This window comes from Pistacia vera, unplaced genomic scaffold, assembly GCF_008641045.1.
Source record: "Pistacia vera cultivar Batoury unplaced genomic scaffold, PisVer_v2 Contig430, whole genome shotgun sequence".
NCBI classification, from domain to species: Eukaryota; Viridiplantae; Streptophyta; class Magnoliopsida; order Sapindales; family Anacardiaceae; genus Pistacia; species Pistacia vera.
In genome coordinates, this window is record NW_022196258.1 from 896,090 (window position 1) to 920,429 (window position 24,340).

The window sequence follows — 24,340 nt, forward strand, 5'->3', positions numbered from 1 at the left end:
AGTTTATTAAATGGATGTCAAGTCAGCCTTCTTGAATGGTTGGCTAGATGAAGAGATCTTTATTGAACAACTTGAGGGATACGAAGTCAAGGGGAAAGAAGACAAGGTCTATTTGCTGAGGAAGGCTTTATATGGCCTAAAATAAGGTCCAAGAGCTTGGTACAACAGAATCAATGACTACCCGGTCAGCCTAGATTATACAAGCAGTCTAAATGGGCATACTTTGTATGTGAAGAAAGTCAATGAAAATGTGATCATGGTTTCCTAGCTTATATGTAGATGATTTGCTGGTGACAGGAAATAATGCTATTCAAGTTGAAGAGTTTAAGAAGGCAATGCACAAAAAGTTTGAGATGATTGACTTGGGAAAGATGACCTATTTTCTTGAAATGGAAATCTTTCAATTTCAAGATGGAATTTTTATATGTCAAAGGAGATATGCTAATGAGATGCTGAAGAAGTTTGGGATGGATGAATGTAAGTCAATTGGCACACCTTTGGTGCAAAATCAAAGGCTGTGTAAAGAGGATGGAGCAGCCCCGGTGGATGAAACAAATTATAGAAGGTTGATTGGGAGCTTGCTGTATTTAATAGCAACAAGACTTGATCTAATGTTTGCCACTAGTCTCCTATCAAGATTTATGAGCAAACCAAGTGAGGAGCATCTTAAAGTAGCCAAAAGAGTGCTGAGTTTCATCAAAGAAACATCATATCATGGAATCTAGTTTAGGAAATCTGAAAATTTCAGATTGGTAGGCTATGCAGACAGTGATTGGGGAGGCTCTTATGATGACATGCGAAGCACATCAGGGTATATTTTCCTGCTGAATTGTAGAGTTTTTGGTGGTCTTCCAAGAAGCGAGAAACAGTGGCTCAATCCACTATAGAGGCTAAATACATATCAGCTGCTGCTGCAGTAAATCAAGCCATATGGTTACGGAATATGCTAAATGATATGGAGGTAAAACAATGTGAGCCTACTAAAATTTTTTGTGATAATCAATTAGTTGTTGCTATGGCAAAGAATCTAGTCATGCATGATCAAACTAAGCACATAAAAATCAAGTTTCATGTAGTGAGGGAGGCTGAGTAATGCAGGGAAATCAGATTGACTCACTATAGGGGAGAAGTTCAATTGGCTAACATCTTTACAAAGTCTTTATGTAAGTCCAAGTTTGAAGATCTCAAACTTAAACTTGGTGTCTCAAGCAAAAATATCAAGGAGGAGTGTTCAAAGTAGTGATATTTTTCTTGAAACAAATATTTTGATTATGTTGGAACAGGAAACTGGTGGCAAAAGGGTAGAATTTGAAGTAGTGAAGCTGGCCTAGAGTAGTTCACTGTAGCTGGTCTGTAAGCACGCTGAAGTGATAGTTTTTGGTGAATTCAACTTGCATTTGGCTACCAACTTTATATCATCTTAATGTGATGTAATTAGAGTTGCTAAGGATGTATGGTTAAGATGTTATTTTGGATTAAAATATGTTTTATGTTAGGTATAACAGTAAGTCTGCAATGTATAAAACTCTTCTATATTTTTTGTTGAATATATGAAATATACAAGTCCTTATTCTCTCTTATCTTTTCCTTCCTTTTTTCTCTCGTATAACCATCCTTACATGCTTAAATAACCAACAATCCTAACGCCAACAGTTGAAATGGAGGAATCCAATAAGGACTGACTTCCAACATTAATGAGTTTTCACTTACAGAAAAGGACGACAATTGAGTCAGATTGGTCAATTGAACCTGGCTGCGGATAGGCTAATATGGGAAAATTCTTCTGATGGTGATCTTACATTTTCGTCAAGCTATGATTCGGTTAGAGGTGCTTCCCACTTTCTTCCATGGAGTAAGCTTATTTGGGCTTAGTTTATCCCTCCAAAATTCTCTATTCTGGCCTGGAAGTTAATTCACAAGAAACTTGCAACAGATGATGTTCTCAAAACTAAAGGGTGCTTTATGGTTTCTGGATGTCAAATGTGCAAGTGAATTTGAGAAAGAGTTCCATTCAATTTATTGCAAGAGAGATCTAAAAGTTCTAAAGATGAAAGATTTGCTAAAGACAATGGAATAGGACCAGAAATAGAGTTGGTATGTAATCGAAGCCTACTTAAATCTTTAAATTGCCCAAGTTTATTGGTCAAATGACCATAAAATTTATTGTCACTCGATTCCAATAACTCTAGGCCATCTGAGACACATCCTAAAAAAATATCTAAGACCTCTGATATCTCTTGACTCAATTCGACACCGTGTATAAAGATTGACCTCAACTTGCAAAGCCTTTCAAATGATCTTGAATTCTCTCTTCAAGATTATTAAATGACAGATAAAGGTAATTGATAGAACTCAGGTTTCCCAAACCACTTGGAATTGTACCTTGTAAGTTATTCGAGATAAGAGAAAGGTACTCAAGACGACTAAATTTGTAGATCCAATTGGGTATTGAAGAATTGAAACTATTGACAGATAAATCAAGATGTGTGAGAAATGTCAAGTTTTGAAGTCCATTAGGGATTGGATCTGCAAAATTATTCCAACTTATATCAAGAAAGTTTAGATGAGTGAGACCAAAAATCCAACTAGGAATCAGAGAGTTATCGAAGTTGTTGAAGGAAAGTGTTAAATTCTGATAATTGGCTAGAAATGTAGCAGGTTATCAACTTGGTTTTTGAACATGTTCTGGCACCAAATAGAAATGCAATCTGACGTCTGCCATTTTGTGAGGCAACCTAGTATAATTCATTTTGTAATGCTTAGTTGTGTACTGCCAGGTTATATGGTATGTGTTTGTAATGGTTGTTGTAAGTTGGTATTAATGTATGGCTTTAGATTAATGTAGGATAAAATATGTCTGCAAAGTTGGTGTTAATAGTAAATTATTTGCTTTATTAGTTATGCTATAATCTCAGTTCGTAATGCAGAAAGATAACTCTTTTCATTTCTCAAGTTGCTTTCTTTCTTTTCTTTATATTCTCAAGTGTAAGCAACAACAAAATGGTATCAGAGCTCGGTTACTTGAGCTGAAAAATTGAACCTTTTTCCTTCTCCTGATCACCTTATTTGTCTCTCCAAAAAACAACCCTACATCATACTTGTTTTTTCTTGAACCAATGGCCAGTCCGACAGCTTCCCTTCTACCTCCTGTATTTAATGGTGAACACTACCATATATGGGCTGTCAAAATGAAAGCATACCTAAGGGGTCAAGGATTCTGGTAGTATGTAGAAGAAGAGAAACAACCCTCTTAGTTTGGACCAAATCCCACACTCAACCAAATTCGGCTGCATGAAGAAGAAGTTTCAAAGGCTCTAAGAGCCTTGTCCCACATTCACTCAGCTATCACAGACCTTGTTTTTACAAGGATCCTGGCATGCAAAACAACCAAAGAATCTTTGGACAAGTTAAGGGAGGAGTTCATGTATAATGCCCACATTGAGGTACGTAACTTAACTTATGCCCTTATACACTTAGTTGATTTTTTTTTTTAAAGTTATTTTGAGAAAATGTAAAGAAAATGCCTTAAAATTTCATTAGGGGTAAAATGGTGTTTTCACTCATAATTAGTTGAAAAAGTGGGGAGTGAAAAGAGATAGAATTTCATGGAGAAGTTAATAAAAATGAGGGCATTATTGTAATTGACTAAGGGACATAGATAGATTTTTTGGTTGGATTTTGGTAGATATTCAATCCTAAGCATCCAAAGGTAAGAGTTCTTGCAATATGATGTGAGATTAATTTTTAAAGTGTGGAATTCTTATAGTTATATGCTTAGGGTTTAAGAAGGAGATGAGATCTACCCAAAGAGAGAGTTTTTAGTGTGGAACTACACAAGATCAAGGTAAGTAAATCCAACCCTAAGTTTGATTTGATAAATTTGTAGAGATTTGTACATGTATGTATGTGCTTATGTTTTTGTGAAGTTTTGATTAGATTGATACTTGATGATAATTAAAATTCAGCCATGAGAATCTAGATTTTGCCTATATGGTGATTGATGGAAGTTTGGTTGAATTTAGAAAGAGTTTGAGTAGACTTTATGGAGTGTATTTTCCTGGCAAGGTTTAGTGTTGATTTAAGGGAGTTTTACTCCAAATATTGGTGGCTTGAGAAAGAAGTAGAAGTGTAGCCAAATTAGAGTTCGAGTATGCATGCAATTTGTTTGATGAAAATCCTAAGAGAAAACATGTTACCATGGTTGCCCTGTCACAGCCGTGACTTTCTAAGTAATTTTTGGGCATGTTACCAATTGAATTGGGTTGAGACCTAAACATAAAATTTGTAGCCCTATCTGTAAGCTTTAAAACGAGACTAAGATTGTAGCAATACGATATGTATAACTCGAGATATGCCTTCTTGAATATGACCTATGTAGAATGACTACCTCAAAATATTTTTAGTCTAATAATCTATGATTGATTTCAAGTATGGGAATGTTGTTGGTAAAAAAATACTAGTTCTCTAATGATATTTTTATATGCCATAATGCATTCTCACATTCTCACATTTGCATTTAGAAAAAATAGCAAAGATGAGCATAGTTCCATGCACATACACATGGATGAGAATAGTCAAGAATAAAGAAAAAGAAAGAAAAGAATTAAAGGTAGAAGTATTATATAAAGAAATATACTTAAAGAAGAATTCAAATCTGAAATTTTACTTAAAGAAATGTAAAAAGAAAAGAGAAGTAGAGGTTGTTGTGATGGGGAACCCGTGAGTGACAGAGAAGAATAGTCCCACATACACACCGTCTTCAGTGAGCGGCCTCAGAATCAGAAAGAAGTAAGTGTACAGTTTGTTAGAAGTGTATGTGGAAGAGAACTGTACCAATAGAATTTACCTACATGCACACCGCCTTTAGTGAGTGGCCTCAGAATCAGAAAGAAGAGTTGTACAGTCTGATAGAAGTGCATGTAGATGAGGACTATACCCACTCACATGGTTAGAGTTCTAAATCCATGCCTCAACCAAGTCTGATCGACATAGAAAGAAAGAAAGAAAGAACAGAAAGAAAGAATAGAAAGAAAGAAAAAATAGAAAGAAAAAAAGAACAGAACAGAAAGAAAGAAAGAATAGAACACGGAAAGAAAGAACAAAATAGAACGAAAGAAGAGAAACAGAAAACAGAAAAGAAATTGCATTCTTTATGCATTTATGCATATGCATCATGGCATTCATATTATTCAGAATTAGTTTCTCCAGTTTTGCTTACTTGTCAGTAAGTGAGAAACAAGAATATAGAAAGAACAAAGAGAAAGAAAAAGAGTAGAGAAAGAACAGAGAAAAAGAAAGAAATTTGTTGTAAGGAAAGAAATTCAGAAGTTGAACAACGTAGAGAAAGGAGTAGCCTAGTGGATTTACTTACTGAGCAATTAGTGCTCACCCTGTTGTTTTCAATGTTTTTGCAGGTAGTAGATGAGAGGTGGTCGGAAGGAGTGTCAAAAAGCAGAAGGAGCGGGCAACACTATCGAGACTATTTTGAGAAGTTTTGTTACATGATGTAAAGTTTTGTTTAAAAAAAATTGGGCCCATTATTTTAAACTCATCTACATGTATACTTTCTTATATATATTTAGTGAGTTTTACTATTATTTTACGAGTATTTTATCTACAAAGAATGCATTACATCATGGGAAGTGATACTAGAAGAAACATGCAGGTTCTGAACTTGAGAAGGGAATTTGAGACATTGAGAACGCAGGAGGTTGAGAAAGTGAAGGAATATGTTGATAGGTTGATGAAGATAGTCAATAAAATCAGGCTGCCTGGAGTGGAGATGTCAGACAGCAGAGTAGTGGAGAAGGTGAAGGTAAGCTTGCCGGAAAGGTTTGAAGCAAAGATCTCATCCTTGGAGGACTCAAAAGACCTGACTCGGATCACATTGACTGAGCTGGTCCATGCTCTGCAGGCACAAGAGCAGAGAAGGTTCCTAAGGTTAGAGGATGCGAATGAAGGGGCAATGTTAGCAACAAACAAAGGCAAGTCTACGTAAGGAAATAGCAGAAGGTTTGCTACAGAAAAGAGAGAAAAAGAAAGGTCCAATAGTTAGTGGAACAAAGCTGGTGGAATGAAGAATTTTCTAGCTTGTTCTCACTGTAAAAGGAAGGGACATTTAGAGCACAGATGTTGGTTTAGGCCTAGAATACAGTGTAGGGCCTGCAAACAATTTGGCCATATCGAAAGAGTTTGCAAAAGGAAGGGAGAGCATCCCTAATAGCAAGCTCAGACAGTTGATGAACAATAACCAGGGCAAGAGACAAAACAACTATTTGTGGCATCATCTAGTTTTTTCCAAGCATGTGATGATACCTGGTTGATTGACAGTAGATGTACACATCACATGACACCAGATTTGAAGAGTTTTGTGAACCTGGATCACTCACATCTGTCAAGGATCAAAGTGGGAAATAGAAAATTTGTAGAAGCAAGAGGGAAAGGAGATGTTGCAATCTAGACACCAAAAGGTACAAAACTAGTCTCAAATGTACTTTATGCACCTGATATAAGTCAAAGTCTCCTTAGCGTGGGACAGATGTTGGAAAAGGATTATGCATTGCACTTTCAAAACCAATCTTGTATTATCCAAGACAGTGAGGGAAGTGAGATTATGAGAGTAAGAATGGTAGGGAAAAGCTTTCCAATCATGTGGAGAATTACTCCACACAAAGCATGTAATGCTAGAGAAGATGAAACTGAGATATGACATAAGAGATTAGGCCATGTATACTATAGGAGTCTAAGGGAGATTCAGTCAAAAAACTTAGTCCAAAATCTACCCATTGTTAAACAACCGAGAGGAGTTTGCCAAGTATGTCAATTAGGCAAAATGAGTAGAAAACCTTTTCCAATGAATCAAGCATGGAGAGCTTCTGAAAAGCTTTAGCTTGTTCACTCGGATGTGTGTTGCCCCATGCAAATCTCATCTCTAAATAGAAGTAGATACTTTGTATTGTTCATAGATGATTGGTCTAGGATGTGCTAGGTTTACTTTCTAAGGCAGAAAAATGAGGTGGTTGGAGTATTCAAAAGGTTCAAACAGGAGGTGGAAAACCAAACAGGGAAGACCATCAAAACCTTGAAAAGTGACAATGGCACTAAATACACTTCTCAAGAGTTTGAAATAATCTATAGAGAGGCTAGAATCAAACATCAATTTAGCAGCCCCTATACTCTACCACAGATTAGAGTTTGTGAGAGGAGAAACATGACAGTTATGGAGATGGCAAGATGTTTGATGGCTGAGAAAAGACTTACAAAATTCTTCTGAGCAGAGGCTGTAAATACAGGTGTACTTGCTCAACAGACTTCCTACTAGAGCATTGATTAGTCAAACACTATTTGAAGCTTGGACTGGAGTCAAACCAGCAGCAGATGATCTGAAATTTTTTGAAAGCATATGCTATGTTCTGGTGCCACCTGCAAAGAGAACAAAGCTGGAGGACAAGGCAGTGACAGGAATTTTTATTGGCTACATTAGCCAATCTAAAGCCTACAGAATATATATTCCTGACTCAAAGAAAATGGTTGTGTCCAGGGATGTTACAGTTGATGAGAGTGGAGTCTGGAATTGGGGGAAATGCAGGGCTGATGTAGAAACAAAACCTCAAATGAGTGAACCTCCAACTGATCTGTTTGAAGAAGATCCCGGGGAGGAATCAAATGAAGACGTTGCTGTCAGAGGAAAAAGGTCTCTAGCTGATGTATATGACAGATGCAATTTAGCACAAATGGAGCCTTCAAGCTACTCAGAGGCAGTAAAGTCAGAACCTTTGAGGATTGCTATGAAGGAAGAGCTAGCCATGATTGAAAAAAATCAGACTTGGAAGCTTGTGGACAAACCAGAAAACAGAATGGTGATCCAAGTAAAATGGATTTTCAGAAAAAAGGTAAATTCGGATGGGTCAGTTTTGAAGCATAAGGTCAGGCTTGTTGTCAAAGGATTTGCTCAGCAATATGGAGTGGATTTCCTAGAAACATTTGCTCTAGTTGCTCAGCATGACATCATCAGATTGCTACTTGCTATGGCAGCTCAATTTTCTTGGAAAGTTCATCAATTGGATATAAAATCTGCCTTCTTGAATGGCTGGTTGAATGAGGAAATTTACATTGAATAACCTGAAGGGTATGAGATTCAAGCAGAAGAGGGAAAAGTCTACTTATTGAAGAAGGCCTTGTATGGCCTAAAATAGGCACCAAGGGCTTGGTACAATAGGATTAATAACCACCTACTCAGCCTAGACCTTGTGAGGAGTCCAAATGAGCATACTCTATACATTAGAGAAGCTAAAGATGATGTAATGATCATTTCTCTGTATGTGGATGATCTTCTTGTGATTGGAAGCAATCAGGCTCAAGTGGATGAGTTCAAAAAATCCATACATAGTGAGTTTGAAATGACTGACTTGGGTAGAATGTCATATTTTCTTGGGATCGAGATTGATCAAGATGCAGATGGTATCTTTGTGAACCAAAGAAAATATGCAAATGAAGTCCTGAAGAAATTCTGCATGGAGAATTGTAAACCAGTGGACCTGCCATTGGTCCCTAATCTAAAGTTGTCAAAAAATGATGCTGGTGAGAAGGTTGATGAAGGATTGTACAGAAGCTTGATAGGTTGCCTGTTATACTTGACAGCAACTAGACTAGATTTAATGTATGCCACTAGCTTGCTGTCCAAATTTATGAGTCAACCAACCAAGACACATTTCAAGACTGCTAAAAGAGTGCTGAGATATGTGTAGGGCAGCACTGACTTTGGGGTATGGTTCAGGAGATCAGAAGACTTCAAATTGGTTGGTTTTTCTGACAGTGACTGGGCTGGTTCAACAGATGATATGAGGAGCACTTTAGGATATGCATTTTTCCTAAATCATGGTGCTATCTGTTGGCTTTCCAGGAAGCAAGAAACCGTGGCTCAATCCACAGCAGAAACAGAGTATATATCTGCTGCTGCTATTGTGAATCAAGCCATTTGGCCGAGGAAGATCCTTGAAGACTTGAAGCTGAAACAGATCAAACCTACTGGCATCATGTGTGACAACCAATCTGCGGTAGCTATGGCCAAAAATCCAATGCATCATGGACGCACAAAGCATATCAAAATAAAGTTTCATGCAGTGAGAGAGGCTAAACAAAATGGTGAGGTGGAATTGATGCACTGTAGGGGTGAATTACAAGTGGCTGACATTATGACTAAAGCTGTCTCCAAAGCCAAGTTTGAAGAATTCAGATTCAGACTTGGTGTTTCTGGCCAAACATCAAGGAGGAGTGTTAAATTCTGATAATTGGTTGGAAATGTAGCAGTTTATCAGCTTGGTTTTTGAACATGTTTTGGCACCAAATAGAAATGCAATCTGACATCTGTCATTTTGTGAGGCAGCCTAGTATAATTCATTTTGTAATGCTTAGATGTGTACTGCCAGGTTATATGGGATGTGTTTGTAATGGTTGTTGTAAGTTGGTATTAATGTATGGCTTTAGATTAATGTAGGATAAAATATGTCTGCAAAGTTGTTGTCAACAGTAAATTATTTGCTTTATTAGTTATGTCGTAATCTCAGTAGGTAATGCAGAAAGATAACTCTCTCCATTTCTCAAGTTGCTCTCTTTCTTTTCTTTGTATTCTCCGGTGTAAGCAACAACAGAAAGGTCAAGTGTAGAAAGAGACGAAAAATTTGCTATGAATAGCGGAGGAAAGTGGTGGAGCTGACAACCTGACAATTTTAATTCTACCAAAGAACCAAGTTTGTTAGTCACCATCAACCAATAACTAGAGGCTTTATTAAGGTTAACACCATTGAAATCAAGATGGTTTAGCAAAGCAAGATCGGACAGCCAAAAAAGATTCTCAATAGAAAACTCACTGTAACCATTACAAAAGAGGTCAAGATATTCCAAATTTGAGAGATTTCCAAGTTGACGAGGAATCACTCCCCGAAATCCACTTCTAGAGAGATTAAGGTAACTTAAATTCCCCTTAGAACCAAGAAAGCTAGGAATCTGAGCACCTTCAAAATCATAACCGCTTAAGTCCAAGTGAATCAAATGTTTAAAGTCAAGCAATGGAAAGAAATTTATCTTAGCACCCAATTTTAATCTCTCACAGGCTTCATATTCCACGTCTGGTGAGCCAGGTCTCAGAGGAAAAGGATTTCGACGGTGGAGCTCAAGGATATGGCCTGTCAAATTGTCACAGACAACACTAACCCATTTACAGCAATCGCCATCACCAGTCTAGGAGACGAGCCGCTTCGAAGTATCGTTGAGATCATGCTTGAACCGTAAAAGTGCTTGTCTTTCTCTCTCAATGCAACCCAGGTAATAGCTTCCATTGCAGAAGCTAATATTGATGGTTGCTATGGTAATAATTAGCTGAAGCAGAAGAATGGCAGAAACAGCACTCATGATGGTTTCCTTTGAATTAAATTTGTAACAAGAAGGAAATGTGCATGAGAACTTCCCCAACAGGATGCTATTTGTAGTGTCATTCAAAATCGAATTGACGCGGAAAATTATCCATATTGTCCCTGTGGAATACTATTACCAGAGTAGACTATAAGTCAATTAAAGAGGACAGCTAAGCTTTGATTTTTCTAACTTATTTGCAAATACAAAAGAAAGTAAACAGCTAACCAGGAAAGTTTATCATTGGGAAGCTAAAAAATCTAAAGGATTCCATATAGAAAGAAGATAAACAAGACTAAGGTAATATATAAAGATAAACCTTCATAAAATTCATGAATCTGTATTGGATTGATCCGATTATTGATTTCATAATTACGCTTTGGTTACTATCAAAAATGGTTTTTTTAGAGTAATATATCAATCAATGCGTCTAATATCAGTTGACCAAGACTTAATAGCACTATTGTATGAACCTGGAATTGGAGTGGCAAGAGAGGGTAGTAAGGCTACCGAAGTATACTAAGGAGAGGCTGGATAGGCAGGAGAAGCAACTTAGTTGCTGAGTATGCCGGGACAAAGAGATAGCAAGAAATAGAGAGAAAGAATACAAAAGTATTTGATATGTATATTTTATGTAGAATGTGTCACAATTTATACAAGTGTAGATGTAACATGTAACGAAAGCAAATAATGTAAATAAATATAGGATCAATTTACAGAAGGTAAATAACCAATTGCTAGCTAACTATATTTGGATCATATCAATTATCTCCACTAATTGTGCATTCATATAATTCTGGATTGTCAACAACTATCATTGTTGTCTTTTCGTTTTTCTTTTCTCGCGTCTTTGTCTTCCTTTTACTTATTCAATTATTGAAAACTTTTCAAGTCTTTTACTTGTTCTACACGTCAAATTTTATTGTTTATATACATCAGTACATTAACTTTTACTTGAAATAGAACCACGGATGTTGAGCTTGTTGACACTAACCGGAAAATAGCATAAAGCTACTACCATTAGAGAGGCAATGAACTTTAGTTGGCTAGTATGTTGTATTTGTTTATTTATGTTTTGTGACCGGGGGTGTCTGAGCCAGTTTATGCGTACTTCGACTAATCTATTAGGGCCTTGAAGTTAACGATTGGGTATACCTCTAATGGTCATCCCTATTAACAATCGAGGTGACTTAAACTCAAGACATCTTGAGCAATATACCTAAAAGTCCTTGTTCATTGGGCTTGTAGGGTGTTCTATGGCCCTAAGGATTAGACAAGCTCTAATGTGCTAGCCTTTAGGGTGTTCTGTGACCCTGTGGATTAAACATGCTCTAATGTGGGCTTGGATACCTTAGTTACCTAAAAAAAATGAAATAACTCATGGACCACCTCAAAGTTCATTAATTTGCACACAAGTTATAGACAGAATTAGAAATATTTGCCTTCCTTGGTCCATTGGGCTTGTAGGATGTTCTGTGATCCTGAGGATTAGTTAGACTTTCTTGATCCATTGGGCTTGTAGGGTATTTCGTAGTCTTGAGGATTAGGCAAGCTCCAATGTGAGGGCTTATAGGATGTTCAATGGTCCTGAGGATTAAGCATAATCCAATGTGAGCTTGGATACCTCAATTACCTGAAAAATGAAATTAACTCATGGACCTCCTAAATGTTGATTAATTTGCACACAAGTTATGTGCCTTTCATTTCCCTCAACTTGTTTATATATAGCTTCTCATTGCACTCTTGTTTCGATTATCATAGAGCCGATACTATTCAATGGCTACCTTACCCCACCAAAAATGTTATTGGCTGAGCCAGGGTAACCGTGTCACACAGTCAGCAACTATTACCACCCAACCTAAGCCCAGGTCGAGTAGTCCTAACCAGCTAATCCTCGAGCCACGGCTAGCAACTTCTTCTCCTTTGTTCAATGACCCAACTTTGCAGTCAACATGGGCTCATCGAGCTTGGGATGCAACTGGGTGCACCACAGTGCTTGTTTGCCTAGCCAAATCTATGGTGGCTGCAGCCTCTTCTCATGTCTGGCTCGAGCCCATGTTGGCAGGCTTCGTTGGTTACATTTAGGTTGATCTTGGGTCCGCTGTGTACCACTGGGTTATTGATAATTATGGTGATGCCTCAACACAAATTTTTGGTGCACAAATTGATGCTTTTCATGGTCACCATAGGTGGCCCTGGACAATCACCAGGCACCAATATGCTAATAATTTGCATGCCTTGGCTAAAGCCATAACCTTGACAGTGCTACCTTTGGCTATCATGTGTAATGATGGAACGATTAATGGATTCGTGGGTGTCTACGCAGGCTGCATTGTGTTTAGCCAACAATTTCATGCTTGGGTTCATGGTACTAAGAGCAAGCTGCCGCAATTGGTGGTGGCATTGCAGGATGCAGTGGTGCTTGTGTCACCATCACAACATGCTGCACATCACAGGCCGCCTTGTAACAACAATTATTGCATCGTGAGTGGAGTCTGGAATGAATTTTTGGATAAGCATAAGGTGTTTGAAGTATTGGAGATGGTCTTGTTCTCCAAACTTGGTGTTCGACCCCGATCCTAGAGTGAACCTAGCTCTGAGTGGACTAAAGATGTTGAGACTCCATCTCAAGTTGCAGCGCCCTGATAATTTTTATTTTTTTTTGGCTAGACAAAAGTTAATAAATAAAAATCTGTAGGGAGACAATTGTGGTGTGACCTGAATTTAGAACACACCTTCTGCGTTTAAAAGATTACTCAGGATAAAGAGTTTCTCTTCAGCGAGGAATCAATAAAAATCGGCAGAAATTGTGATGTGATTACCAGAAAATAGGGTCCTTCTACTCATTATTAATAATGATCCTTGTATATTTGTTCTTAAGTTAATTATGTCTACCTATGTGAAACTTGGAGGGCTCTGAGCCACTATTAAAAAAGTTAGTCAATGTTGGGAAATGATTACGGTTTCATAAATTTCTTAAACTTTATTAAAAATTGTTTTCCCGTTTCAGGGAATGATCTCTTAATACTTTGTTTCATGATTGAAGTTCGAAAACTAATAGAGAGCTCTGAAAAAGATCTAGCCACATTTTCTTAGAACACTGCTAACTTTGTTTCCTCGGTGATCCAGCATATGACAATACACATACCTCCATCTTTTGTTTACAAGCAAAGGGCCGATTGAACTACAAAAGCCAACCACAAATCCAATTTCCATGCTAACATAGAACCAGTCCACTTCATGTTCATTACCATCACCATTTTCATAATCAAGCATTGGAGCATGATTGTGTGCAAGGATGCCGACGGGTGGAATCTGAAAATGTCCTGAAACTCTTGTTAAAATGTAGAGGTAGATGAAGAATTGCAGTGATTGTTTGCAATGATGCCGGTGAGAGGACTTGATGATGTCCTGGAAAAAGCATGAAGTGAAGAACATGCTTTTTAATTGTGAGAGACTCCAATTGAAGTTTGGAGTGAGAAGAGACCAACACCCAAAGAAGTGGTAGGTTGTATTTGTGATGCTCACATACTTGGAGGAGTAAGCTTGAAGATGAGGCTGAAAAAGTCTTGGCTGTAGGATTGGCAGCGTGACAGCAACATTGGCTGCAAGAAGAGCAGCAAGATTGGCAGCATGGTAGCAAGATTGGTTGCAAGTTTGGCTGCAGAGTTGGCAACAAGTTTGGCTGCAAGTTTAGCTGCAGAGTTGGCAGCAAAGCAGCAAGATTGGCTGCAAGTTTGGCATGAAAGCAGCAAGATTGGTTGCAAGTTTGGCATGAAAGCCATGAAGGCGTGAAGAGCCTTGAAGACATGATGAAGAACATGTTTTGAAGTTTCAACCAAAAGAATCAGAAGGAGTGTTGAAGTATGAATCTTTTGGTAGAGGCATGACCCAAGAATTTCAGTTTGAGATAAACTCAAATGGAAGTTATTTTCAGTTTTATTATTTTGTAACTTCTTGTACCTTTTGTTGTCAATTATCCCTTTAAAACTTATAAAAGGGAAGGTTAGATGTATGTTTTAATTGAGTTCAATTGATAAAATTGTTCTCCTTTTACACAAGTTCATCTTCTTCTTTATCTTTATGAAATTAGAAGCCTGAGAACTGTATTTCCTGGCTTCTATTTTCCAACACAAAGCAATGGTCAAGATTGAAAAGAAGTAGCAATAAAAAACGACAGCGTATGGTATTAACTCATACGACAGCGTTTAGTGTCTTCACAATTAACATAGGTTAAGTTCAAGTGGCTTAAGAAGGTCAAACTAGGAATACTCTGTGGGATTTCACCAAAAAGTTGGTTTACAGATAAATCAATGGACTCTAATGATCTCATAGCGCTAATACGCTCAGGAATTTTTCCAGAATGAAAATGGTATGACAAATTCAATGATTGCAACGCTTCTAAGTTTTGTCAATTCCTGTGGAATCTCTCTTAAGAAGTTATTGTTGGAAAGATCTATGATTCTCATCAAATTAAGAATCCTATTGTGTTCATCTGCTTTCCCTTTCATCTAAAGTAATTCATTTTTACGAAAATGCTCTGAAATCTTATAAGCTCCTGTATTACTGAATTAGGATGGATATTGTAAATAATTTCCTGCGGGATAGTAACCATGTAAGTGAAGTTATTGATGCATCTTGGTATAGTTCCTGAGATGTTGTTAAAAGCAATGTCTAAGATTTATACAGAAGCCAAATGACAGAGTTTTATCGGTAAGAGACCTTGAAACTGATTCAAACGAAGGTTGAGAATTGTCATTCTTGTAAATTCTTCACCGATCCATTTTGGAACATTTCCAGAAAACTCATTTTTAGCAATGTCAAGTACTGTACTATTAAGTTGATATTTCAGGGATAAAGGTATTGTTCCGGAAAACATGGCTCTTCTGCTTATTATTAATTAATGATCCTTGTATATTTGTTCTTCCGTTAATTATGTCTGGCTGTGTGAAACTTGGAGGGCTTTAAGCCATTGTAAAACAAGGTAATCAATGATGGGAAATGAGAATGAATTCATAAAAAATAGTTTTCCTGTTTCAGGGAATTATCGCTTAATACTTTAGTTGATGATTGAAGTACATAGAGCAACACACAGCTCTTTAAAAAAAAAAAAAACTGACCACATTTTCTTAGAACACTGCCAACTTTGTCTCCACGGTGATCTAAGAAATGATAATACACATACCTCCATCTTCTGTTGACAAGCAAAGGACCTATTAAACTCCAGAAGCCCACCACAAATCCAACTTCCATGCTTACATAGAACCAGTCCACTTCATGTTCATTACCATCATCATTTTCATGATCAAGTGTTGGCAGATATGCTGTACAATTATTAGAGAGTGGAGGTCCACAAAGTTCACTACCCATAAAACAAGATGCATCAAAGCTTTGTAGTTGAGTGCTTGAAGGAATTCTCCCAGTCAACTTGTTATGGGATAAGTTCAAGTGATTCAAGAACGTCATACTTGCCATACTCCCTGGGATTTCACCAAAAAGTTTGCTCATAGAGAACTCGAGGGACTCTAATAATTTCATGTTGCCAATAAGCTCAGGAATTTTCCCAGTGAATAAGTTGTAAGACAAATTCAGATTGACTGAGATTGAGGTACTTCAAGTTCTTTAAAGACCCAAGAACTCTAGGAATCTGAATTCCATGAAAATTATTATTGCTCAAGTCTAAGTAATTCAAATGCTTAAGATGAAGCAGAGAGGGGTTCAGTTTACCACCAAACATTGACCTTTTATAAGTGTCATAATCGGCAGCATCAGATGCAGGATTTCTAAGGTGGAGCTGAAGGACATGGCCTGTCAAGTTGTCACAGAAAACACCTGCCCATCGGCAACAATCTCCATCTCCACTCCAAGAGGCAAGCCAGCCGGAATGGTCAATGAGATCTTGCTTGAACGTCAAAGTGCTTCTCTCTCACTATCAATGCAATCCATGTAGGCGCTTCCATTGCCGAAGCTAACATTAATGGTTGCTATAGCAAGTAACTCGAGATAAAAGGCAACCAAAACACTCATGTTTTTTTTAATTGCAAATACACCTTTAACTTTGAAAAACAAGAAAATGTGCCGAGAATGTTACCATTGCCCCACTTTTTATGGTGACTTTTGCCTGCATATTTTTTGCACTGCATCGTAGTTATCTCTATGGAGTAGTTTCCAATATTTGGCAGCTGATTGTATGGATGATATAATTAGAATTAGTATGTCTGAGTATTCGAGGGGACACTTGCATTTTAGCCGGCCTTCGTTTTTTCAAATTTTCTCATGTCATTGTTGAAGTCAGTTACATATGTTGAACATATGTGGAGAATTGGAGACGACATTCTTTTTCAACTTTGGGGTTTGACCCCAGTCCTGGAGTAAGCCCAGCTCTAAGTGGACTGAAGAGGCTGGGATTCTTCAAGTTGCAGTGCCCTGATCATTTTTTTTTTTCTTTTTGTGGGTTTTGTTGAATCCACAGCCAAACACACGCAATAAAATAAAATATAAAAGTAAATAGGATACTTGATTTACCTTGGTTCGTTCCGATTAAGAAACTACCTCGAACATTCAAATAGAGATTTTGTATTAAGTTTCAAAACTCTGTAGCAATTACAATCTATATAATGGCAACTCACTCTCTCGTTCTGTCATAAACTTGGTTTCTCACTATTACATCATATAATAGAAAACCCTACCCTATTTGGGCCTACCCGAATCTAACCTAACATAGGCCCAAATAATAGTAAAACAATAACAAGTCTAATTACTAATCTGCAGGGTGTACATAAGGGGACATCAAACCCATGCAAAGTATGAACTATATCCAACAGGTTTGATGTGTTCATGGCCATTTCTTCTTTCGTTTTTATGGTTACGGTGAAGCAGGGAAAAAAAAAAAAAACAATATTGCTATTTTTCAGGATCAAGTCCTCTGCTAGACACAAGTTTATAGATAAAAATCTGCAAGGTAAAAGATTGTGGGGTGTCCGGTATTTAGAATTCACCTTCTTTGTTTATAAGATTACTCAGGACAAAGATAGTGTTATTAGTGTCCTCAGAAAAAAATGCAATGTATTCTTCCAGCAAAATTCCTGATGTGATTAACAGAAAACAGGGTTCTTCTGCTCATTATTAATTAATGATCCTTGAATATTTGTTGATCTTCAATTAATTATATCTAACAATGTTAAACTTGGGAAGGCTTGAAGCCACTAAAAAGCAAGTTAATCAATGTTGGGAAATAAGAATGATTTCATATATTCCTTAAACTTCATGAAAAAGTGTTTTCCTCTTTCAGCGAATGATTGCTTAATACTTTATTTGAATGTACATAAACCAACACACAGCGCTGAAAAAGATGTAGCCATATCTTCTTACAATACTACAAATTTTGCGTACAAGGCGATCCAGGAAATTACAATAGACATACCTCCATCTTCTGTAGACAAGCAAAGGATCTATAAAAACTGCAGAAGCCCATCACAATCCAATTTCCATGCTTACGTAGAACAAGTCCACTTCAGGTTCATTAACATCACCATTTCAGTAATAAAGTGTTGGAGCAAATGTAGTACAATTACTCCTGATTTGATTAACAGAAAACATGGCTCTTCTGCTCCTTATTAAATAATGATCCTTGTATATTTGTTCTTCCTTTAATTATGTCTGGCTATGTGAAACTTGGAGGGCTTTAAGCCATTGTAAAACAAGTTAGTCAATGTTGGGAAATGAGAATGAATTCATAAAAATTATATTCCTGTTTCAGGGAATGATCTCTTAATACTTTATTTCATGATTGAAGTACATAACAGACAGCTCCGAAAAAGATCTAGCCACATTTTCTTAGAACACTGCTAACTTCGTCTCCAAGGCGATCGAAGAAATGATAATACACATACCTCCATCTTCTATTCACAAGCAAAGGACCTATTAAACTCCAGAAGCCCACCACAAATCCAACTTCCATGCTTACATAGAACCAGTCCACTTCATGTTCGTTACCATCATCATTTTCATAATTAAGTACTGGCGGATATGCTGTACAATTACCAGAAAGTGGCGGTCCACAAAGTTCGTTGCCCATAAAACAAGGTCCATCAAAGCTTTGTGGTTGAGTGCTTGAAGGAATTCTCCCAGTTAACTTGTTATAAGTTCAAGTGATCCAAGAACGCCATACTTGCCATACTCCCTGGTATTTCACAAGAAAGTTTGTTCATAGAGAAATCGAGGGACTATAATAATTTCATATTGCCAATAAGCTCAGGAATTTTCCTAGTGAACAAATTGTAAGACAAATTCAATGATCCCAATGTTTTAAGATTTGTCACTTCCACAGGAATCTCTCCCGATAATTTATCGTTGGAAAGGCCTACAAGTCTTAAAAAATCGAGAATAGTACTATATTTAACCGCTTTCCCTTTCGTCACAGGCACTTCATTTGCAAGAAACTGTTCTGGGAATTTGACAAACTTAAATCGGAACTGAAAAAGTCGATGCGTCAAAAGAGGATGAATATGGTATACACTTGCCCTGAGATTCACTCATGTTCACCATGGCAGTGAAGTTCTTAATAAACTCTGGAAACAGTAAAAATCTTAAGGAACTGAGTGTGTTTATCACCATCAACTAGTCAGCTGATGATGCTCTGAGGTTAACATAGCTCAAATCAAGATGCTCCAATTAGTGAAGAAAGACCAGATAGCCACCAAAGATTCTCAACATATGAACTGTAATGATTCCTGCTACTACACATACTTGTAACACTTTTTGTTTTGTCACTAATAATACTTTCTGTTTTTTCACTAATAATGTACCATCATGGACTTTGTGGCATCAAAGATTAGGCCATCCCATCACATGATATTCTTAATAAAATTTCTATTATCAAACACTCTGATTTAGCAACTTTTATTTGTGATCTCTCCTTTGTCAGAACAACATCGATTACCTTTCCATCCTAGCATAACTCACTCTCACACAGCTTTTGAATTGATTCATATCAACATTTGGGGACCTTATAAAGTAGCTACACTTACAGGGGCACATTATTTTTTAACTATAGTTGATGATTTCAGTAGAGCTACTTGGACTTTTCTTCTAAATCATAAGAGTCAAGTAGTACATACATTGACTACATTTTTTAGAATGATTAAAAATCAGTTCTCCCTATCCCTTAAAAAAATCCAAACTGATAATGGAACTGAATTTCTTAATAAAGATTGTCAGAATCTTTTCCTTGAACATGACATTTTACATCAAAGATCATGCACTTATACACCCCAACAAAATGGATTAGTTGAAAGGAAACATAAACATTTGCTTCAAGTAGCCAGATCCCTTATGTTTCAATCAGCTCTACCTAAATACTTTTGGGGGGAAGCCATACTCACAGTTACTTATATCATTAACATGTTGCCCACTCCTGTTCTCAAATGGAAAACCCCTTATGAAATACTTTTCCATAAACCTCCGAATTACTTTTTCCTCAAAACATTTGGATGCTTATGTTTTGCTACTAACACACATCCACATAAAGATAAGTTTGCCCCCAGAGCTTATACATGTATTTTCCTAGGGTATAACACTGGTCATAAAGCTTACAAAATGTTTGATATTCATTCTAAAATAGTGTTTATGTCTAGGGATGTCATTTTTCATGAGCATTCTTTTCCTTTTAAACAAAGTAGTCCTACTTCAACAATTGTGTCTTTACCTCAGATTCCTATTACTGAAAATCATCAATGTACTCCTCCTAGTCATACAGAATTACCTTCTCCCCTTTTATCACCTTCATCACGTAACTCCTCTTCTATAGAATCTTCACCCTCACCAATTATACCTCCTCTTATACGATGCAATACCAGGACATCTAAACCACCTGCTTGGTTAGAGGATTTTGTCTCTAATGATCTTACTTGTCCATCAACTTCCACTGCCACTACTGCTCAGCCTGGTGTCTCTTCACCATATACACCTCCCATATTTCCATTTGTGCAGTCACCTCTTTTTACTTCATCATATATTTCCTTCTTGGCAAATGTATCTAATGTCCAAGAGCCTGCTTCTTATAGTCAAGCTCGACTTAATGATCAGTGGGTACAGGCCATGCAACATGAGCTTAAGGCTTTAGAAGCCAATCATACATGGGAGCTAACGTCTTTACCTACAGGAAAGAAAGCCATTGGTTCACGATGGGTTTATAAGATCAAACTTAATCCAGATGGTTCAGTTGACAAGTGTAAAGCTTGATTAGTTGCCAAAGGTTACAACCAAGTAAAAGGTGTTGACTATTTTGATAGTTTTTCTCTTGTGGCAAAAATGGTTACTATACGGATTTTTCTTGCTGTGGCTACTACTAAATTATGGCCTATTCATCAGCTTGACATTAATAATGCATTTTTGCATGGTTATCTTGATGAAGAAGTGTATATGTTACCAGGTGCTGGTTATGATAAAGCTGGACCAGATTAGGTTTGTCGTTTGAAACGATCTCTACACGATTTGAAACAGGCTTTTAGACAATGGAATAATGAGTTTACTTCTCAGCTGCTTACTTATGGTTTTACTCAGTCTACTCATGATACTTATTTGTTTGCTAAATCTACTGCTTCTTCCTTTTTTGCTCTTTTAGTATATTTTGATGATGTCATCATTACTGGTTCTTCTGAAACTGACAGTCTTACTGTTAAGAAGTTCCTTCATGATCAATTTACCATTAAAGATCTTGGATATGTCAAGCATTTCCTTGGTCTTGAGATTGCTCGGTCCTCACAGGGTACTTAAATATATCAGAGGAAGTACGCTTTGGATATTCTTACAGATGCAGGCCTTTCTGGTCCCAAACCTACTGCTACTCCTTTACCTAAAGGCTTCAAGTTTTTTTCTATTGAGGATACTTTGTTTGCTAATCCTGATCACTATTGCAGATTGGTTGGCAGACTTCTTTATCTTGGTTTCACTCGACCTGATCTTGCTTATGCAGTTCAGCAGCATAGTCAATATGTTCAATGTCCTTGTACTCATCATTGGGAAGTTGTTGTTCATGTTCTTCGTTACTTGAAGGGTTGTCCTTCCAAAGGCTTGTTTTTCCCTGCCCATAGCTCTTTTCGTTAGAAGCATTTTGTGATGCAAATTGGGTTTCTTGTCCAACTACCAGGAAGTCTTTAACTGGTTATCGTGTCTATCTTGGCTATTCTCTAATCTCTTGGAAAACCAAGAAACAGACTACTGTCTCCAGATCCTCTCCTGAAGTTGAGTATCACAGTCTTGCCTCTACTGTTTGTGAATTGCAATGGATTTCCTATGTTCTTCAGGACTTTCATGTTTCTCTTCACCTTCTTATTCCTCTCTAGTGTGACAATCAGGTTTCTTTCCATATCACTACCAACCCTATCTTTCATTAGTGCACCAAACATCTCAAAATTGATTGTCATTTGGTTCGCAATCAATTTAAGGTTGGTTTTGTTCATCCTCAACATATTTCTTCTAAGTTGCAGGTTGTCAACATTTTCACCAAATCCTTATATGGTCCTTTGTTTCATCAATTTACTTCCAAGTTAGGCTTGTTGGATTTCCATCAAGTTCCAACTTGAGGGGGGGATGTACAGAATAAAATACAAATAAATTATTTTATTGTTTTATTCAGTTTAGTTGGTTACACTAGTTAGTTGCTGAGCTGTAAAGCAGTTAGTTGGTTAGATTAGTTTTGTTTAGTTGTCAAGTACGTAGCTACAGTTCTTTGTATATATATACAACAACATTTTACTTTACTCAGTAATAAGAATATACTACTTTACCAAAATATCTTTATTCTGTAAAGCTTGCGTTACTTTGTTCAAGTACACATGGCAACACAGCTCCTAAAATAAAAAAAAAATAAAAAAAATAAACCTCTAGCAACATTTTTTTACAACACTATTACATTTGTCCCCAAAGCGATCCAAGAATTTACAATAAGCATACCTCCATTTTCTGTTGACAAGCAAATGACCTATAAACTCCAGAAGTCTATCACAAATTGAAGTGCCATGCTTACATAGGATTAGTTCATTTCATGCTCATTACCATCACCATTTTCATAATCAAGTATTGGAATAATGGTAGTACAATTTAGAGAAAATGGAGGCCCACAAAGATCATTTTCCATAAAACAAGGAAGAGGAAAACCCTGTAGTTGTGTGCTTCTCATCGAGGCGGCATTAGAACAGACAGAGGCTGATGCGGGAAGGGTGATGGTCAACGTCTCGGTATCCTCATCAATTTGGACTGATTGAGACGACCTTGCTCCACCCGAGATACGTCAGTCGGTGGAGTAACAACATCCTCTTCCTCCACTCTGGTCGATTCTTGAATAACAGGCTCCTCAATGACTAGTCTCTTCCTCTTGGCTTGGCGCTTTGTGAAGGCCTCACTTGAACTCGGAAGCTAGAAACCACTTTTCATTAACCTTTCTGCAAGTGACAATTCTCTGGGTGTTAGAGGATTTAGAGGCAACTCAGTATAAAAAAAATGGTTGGAGTATTGAGTCAGCAACACATGCCACATTCGCTTTAGTGGAGGAAACGGGTTACCTTGTCGAATCTCCCTTACCTTCGCCCACAAATGATTCCCTCTCAGACTCAACTCGTCAAGCAACACTCTCTAATCTCGCTTGTTCTTGGGGATGGCTAGGATTTTCTTGGTGTTGTTGTCAAGACGGTCTATTGGTTTAAGGAAGAAAATTTTAGAGTGAAAATGAAAGATTGATAATGAAGGAGACGGCAAGAATTAGGGATTTTTTCTCTCTACATTTCTTTCATTGAACAGAGCAATGTATATACAAACTTAGTCACTGTTTTACCTACTGCAGTAAAAATAAAATATTACAAATACACTTTAGCAAAAAATATGCACCAACCCAAGTTAAGTCTCAACAAAACATGACATAAAGTCTTCACATGATTGGCCTGATATCTGCTCCATAACCACTGCTGTCATAACAAAAATAGAAGCTGAAACTTTGGCTCCAAAAACTGGTTTGAATATCCAACTGAAAGTTCTCCCATTTCCAGCAGGTTATCACCTACATCATCACTCTTACTTGATAAGCTTACTGGAAACACCAAGTCTAAGTCTCAAACTCTCAACCTTGGTTTTAGGTAGACCCTTGGTCATGATATCTGCAAGTTGATCTTCACCCCTACAATGGATTAGTTTTACTTCAGCATTACTTTCAGCTTCTCTCACAGCATGGAACTTGATCTTGATATGCTTTGTCCTATCGTGTAGGATTGGATTCTTTGCCATAGCCACTGCTAATTGATTATCACAGAAAATCATAGTAGGTTCTTCTTGAATCTGCCTCAAATCCAGCATGACCTTTCTCAACCAAATAGCTTGGTTAACTGCGGCAGCAGCAGAAATGTATTCTACTTCTGCCATGGACTGAACTGTTGTGTCTTGCTTCTTGGAATGCCAGCATATGGCCCTTGAGTTCAAGAAGAATACATAACCTGATGTACTCCTCATATCATCAATGCATCCAGCCCAATCACTGTCAGAATAGCTAACAAGCTGCAATTTTTTAGCCTTTTTGAACCATATTCCAAGCTCAGCACTTCCTTTAACATACCTCAGCACTCTCTTGGCTGCCTTGAGATGGATTTCACTTGGATTAGACATGAACCTAGAGAGGACACTCGTTGTGAACATTAAATCTGGTCTGGTGGCAGTCAAGTACAGAAGGCAGCCTATGATGCTTCTATACATTGTTTCATCAACCTTCTCAGCCTCATCATCCTTACTCAGCTTTAAATTCATAGCCAGTGGAGTGTCCACTGATTTGCATTTGTCCATGTTGAATTTATGCAGAATTTCAGTTGCATACCTCTTTTGATTGACAAATATCCCATCGTGACTTTGGTGGATTTCCATCCCAAGAAAGTAGGACATCTCCCCT

At 37.3% G+C, this 24,340-nt stretch overlaps 1 protein-coding gene and 1 pseudogene across 1 annotated transcript; one reads left to right on the top strand and one right to left on the bottom strand.

The window, feature by feature from the left end:
- Nucleotides 1-12,186: 12,186 nt before the first annotated feature.
- LOC116143461 lies at nucleotides 12,187-13,056 on the top strand (annotated as a pseudogene).
- A 432-nt stretch (nucleotides 13,057-13,488) lies between these two features.
- Nucleotides 13,489-15,948, bottom strand: LOC116143462 (receptor-like protein 42). The gene is made up of 3 exons (XM_031428923.1): nucleotides 15,596-15,948; nucleotides 13,943-14,015; nucleotides 13,489-13,821 (listed from the first exon to the last, which is right to left on the bottom strand). Exons 1-3 carry the CDS (start codon nucleotides 15,946-15,948, stop codon nucleotides 13,489-13,491), a joined length of 759 nt encoding a protein of 252 aa, XP_031284783.1.
- Nucleotides 15,949-24,340: the final 8,392 nt, after the last annotated feature.

What these genes read in the sequence shown, in the direction of transcription:
- LOC116143462 (XM_031428923.1), bottom strand. Translation starts at nt 15,948, where the DNA reads ATGAAATTATTAGAGTCCCTCGAGTTCTCTATGAGCAAACTTTTTGGT. An exon ending in CTTGTCAACAGAAGATGGAG is followed by an intron (nt 14,016 to 15,595) that starts GTATGTGTATTA and finishes CTCTTCTTGCAG; the next exon opens with CCAATGTTGCTGTCACGCTG. An exon ending in CTTCAAGCTTACTCCTCCAA is followed by an intron (nt 13,822 to 13,942) that starts GTATGTGAGCAT and finishes TGCTTTTTCCAG; the next exon opens with GACATCATCAAGTCCTCTCA.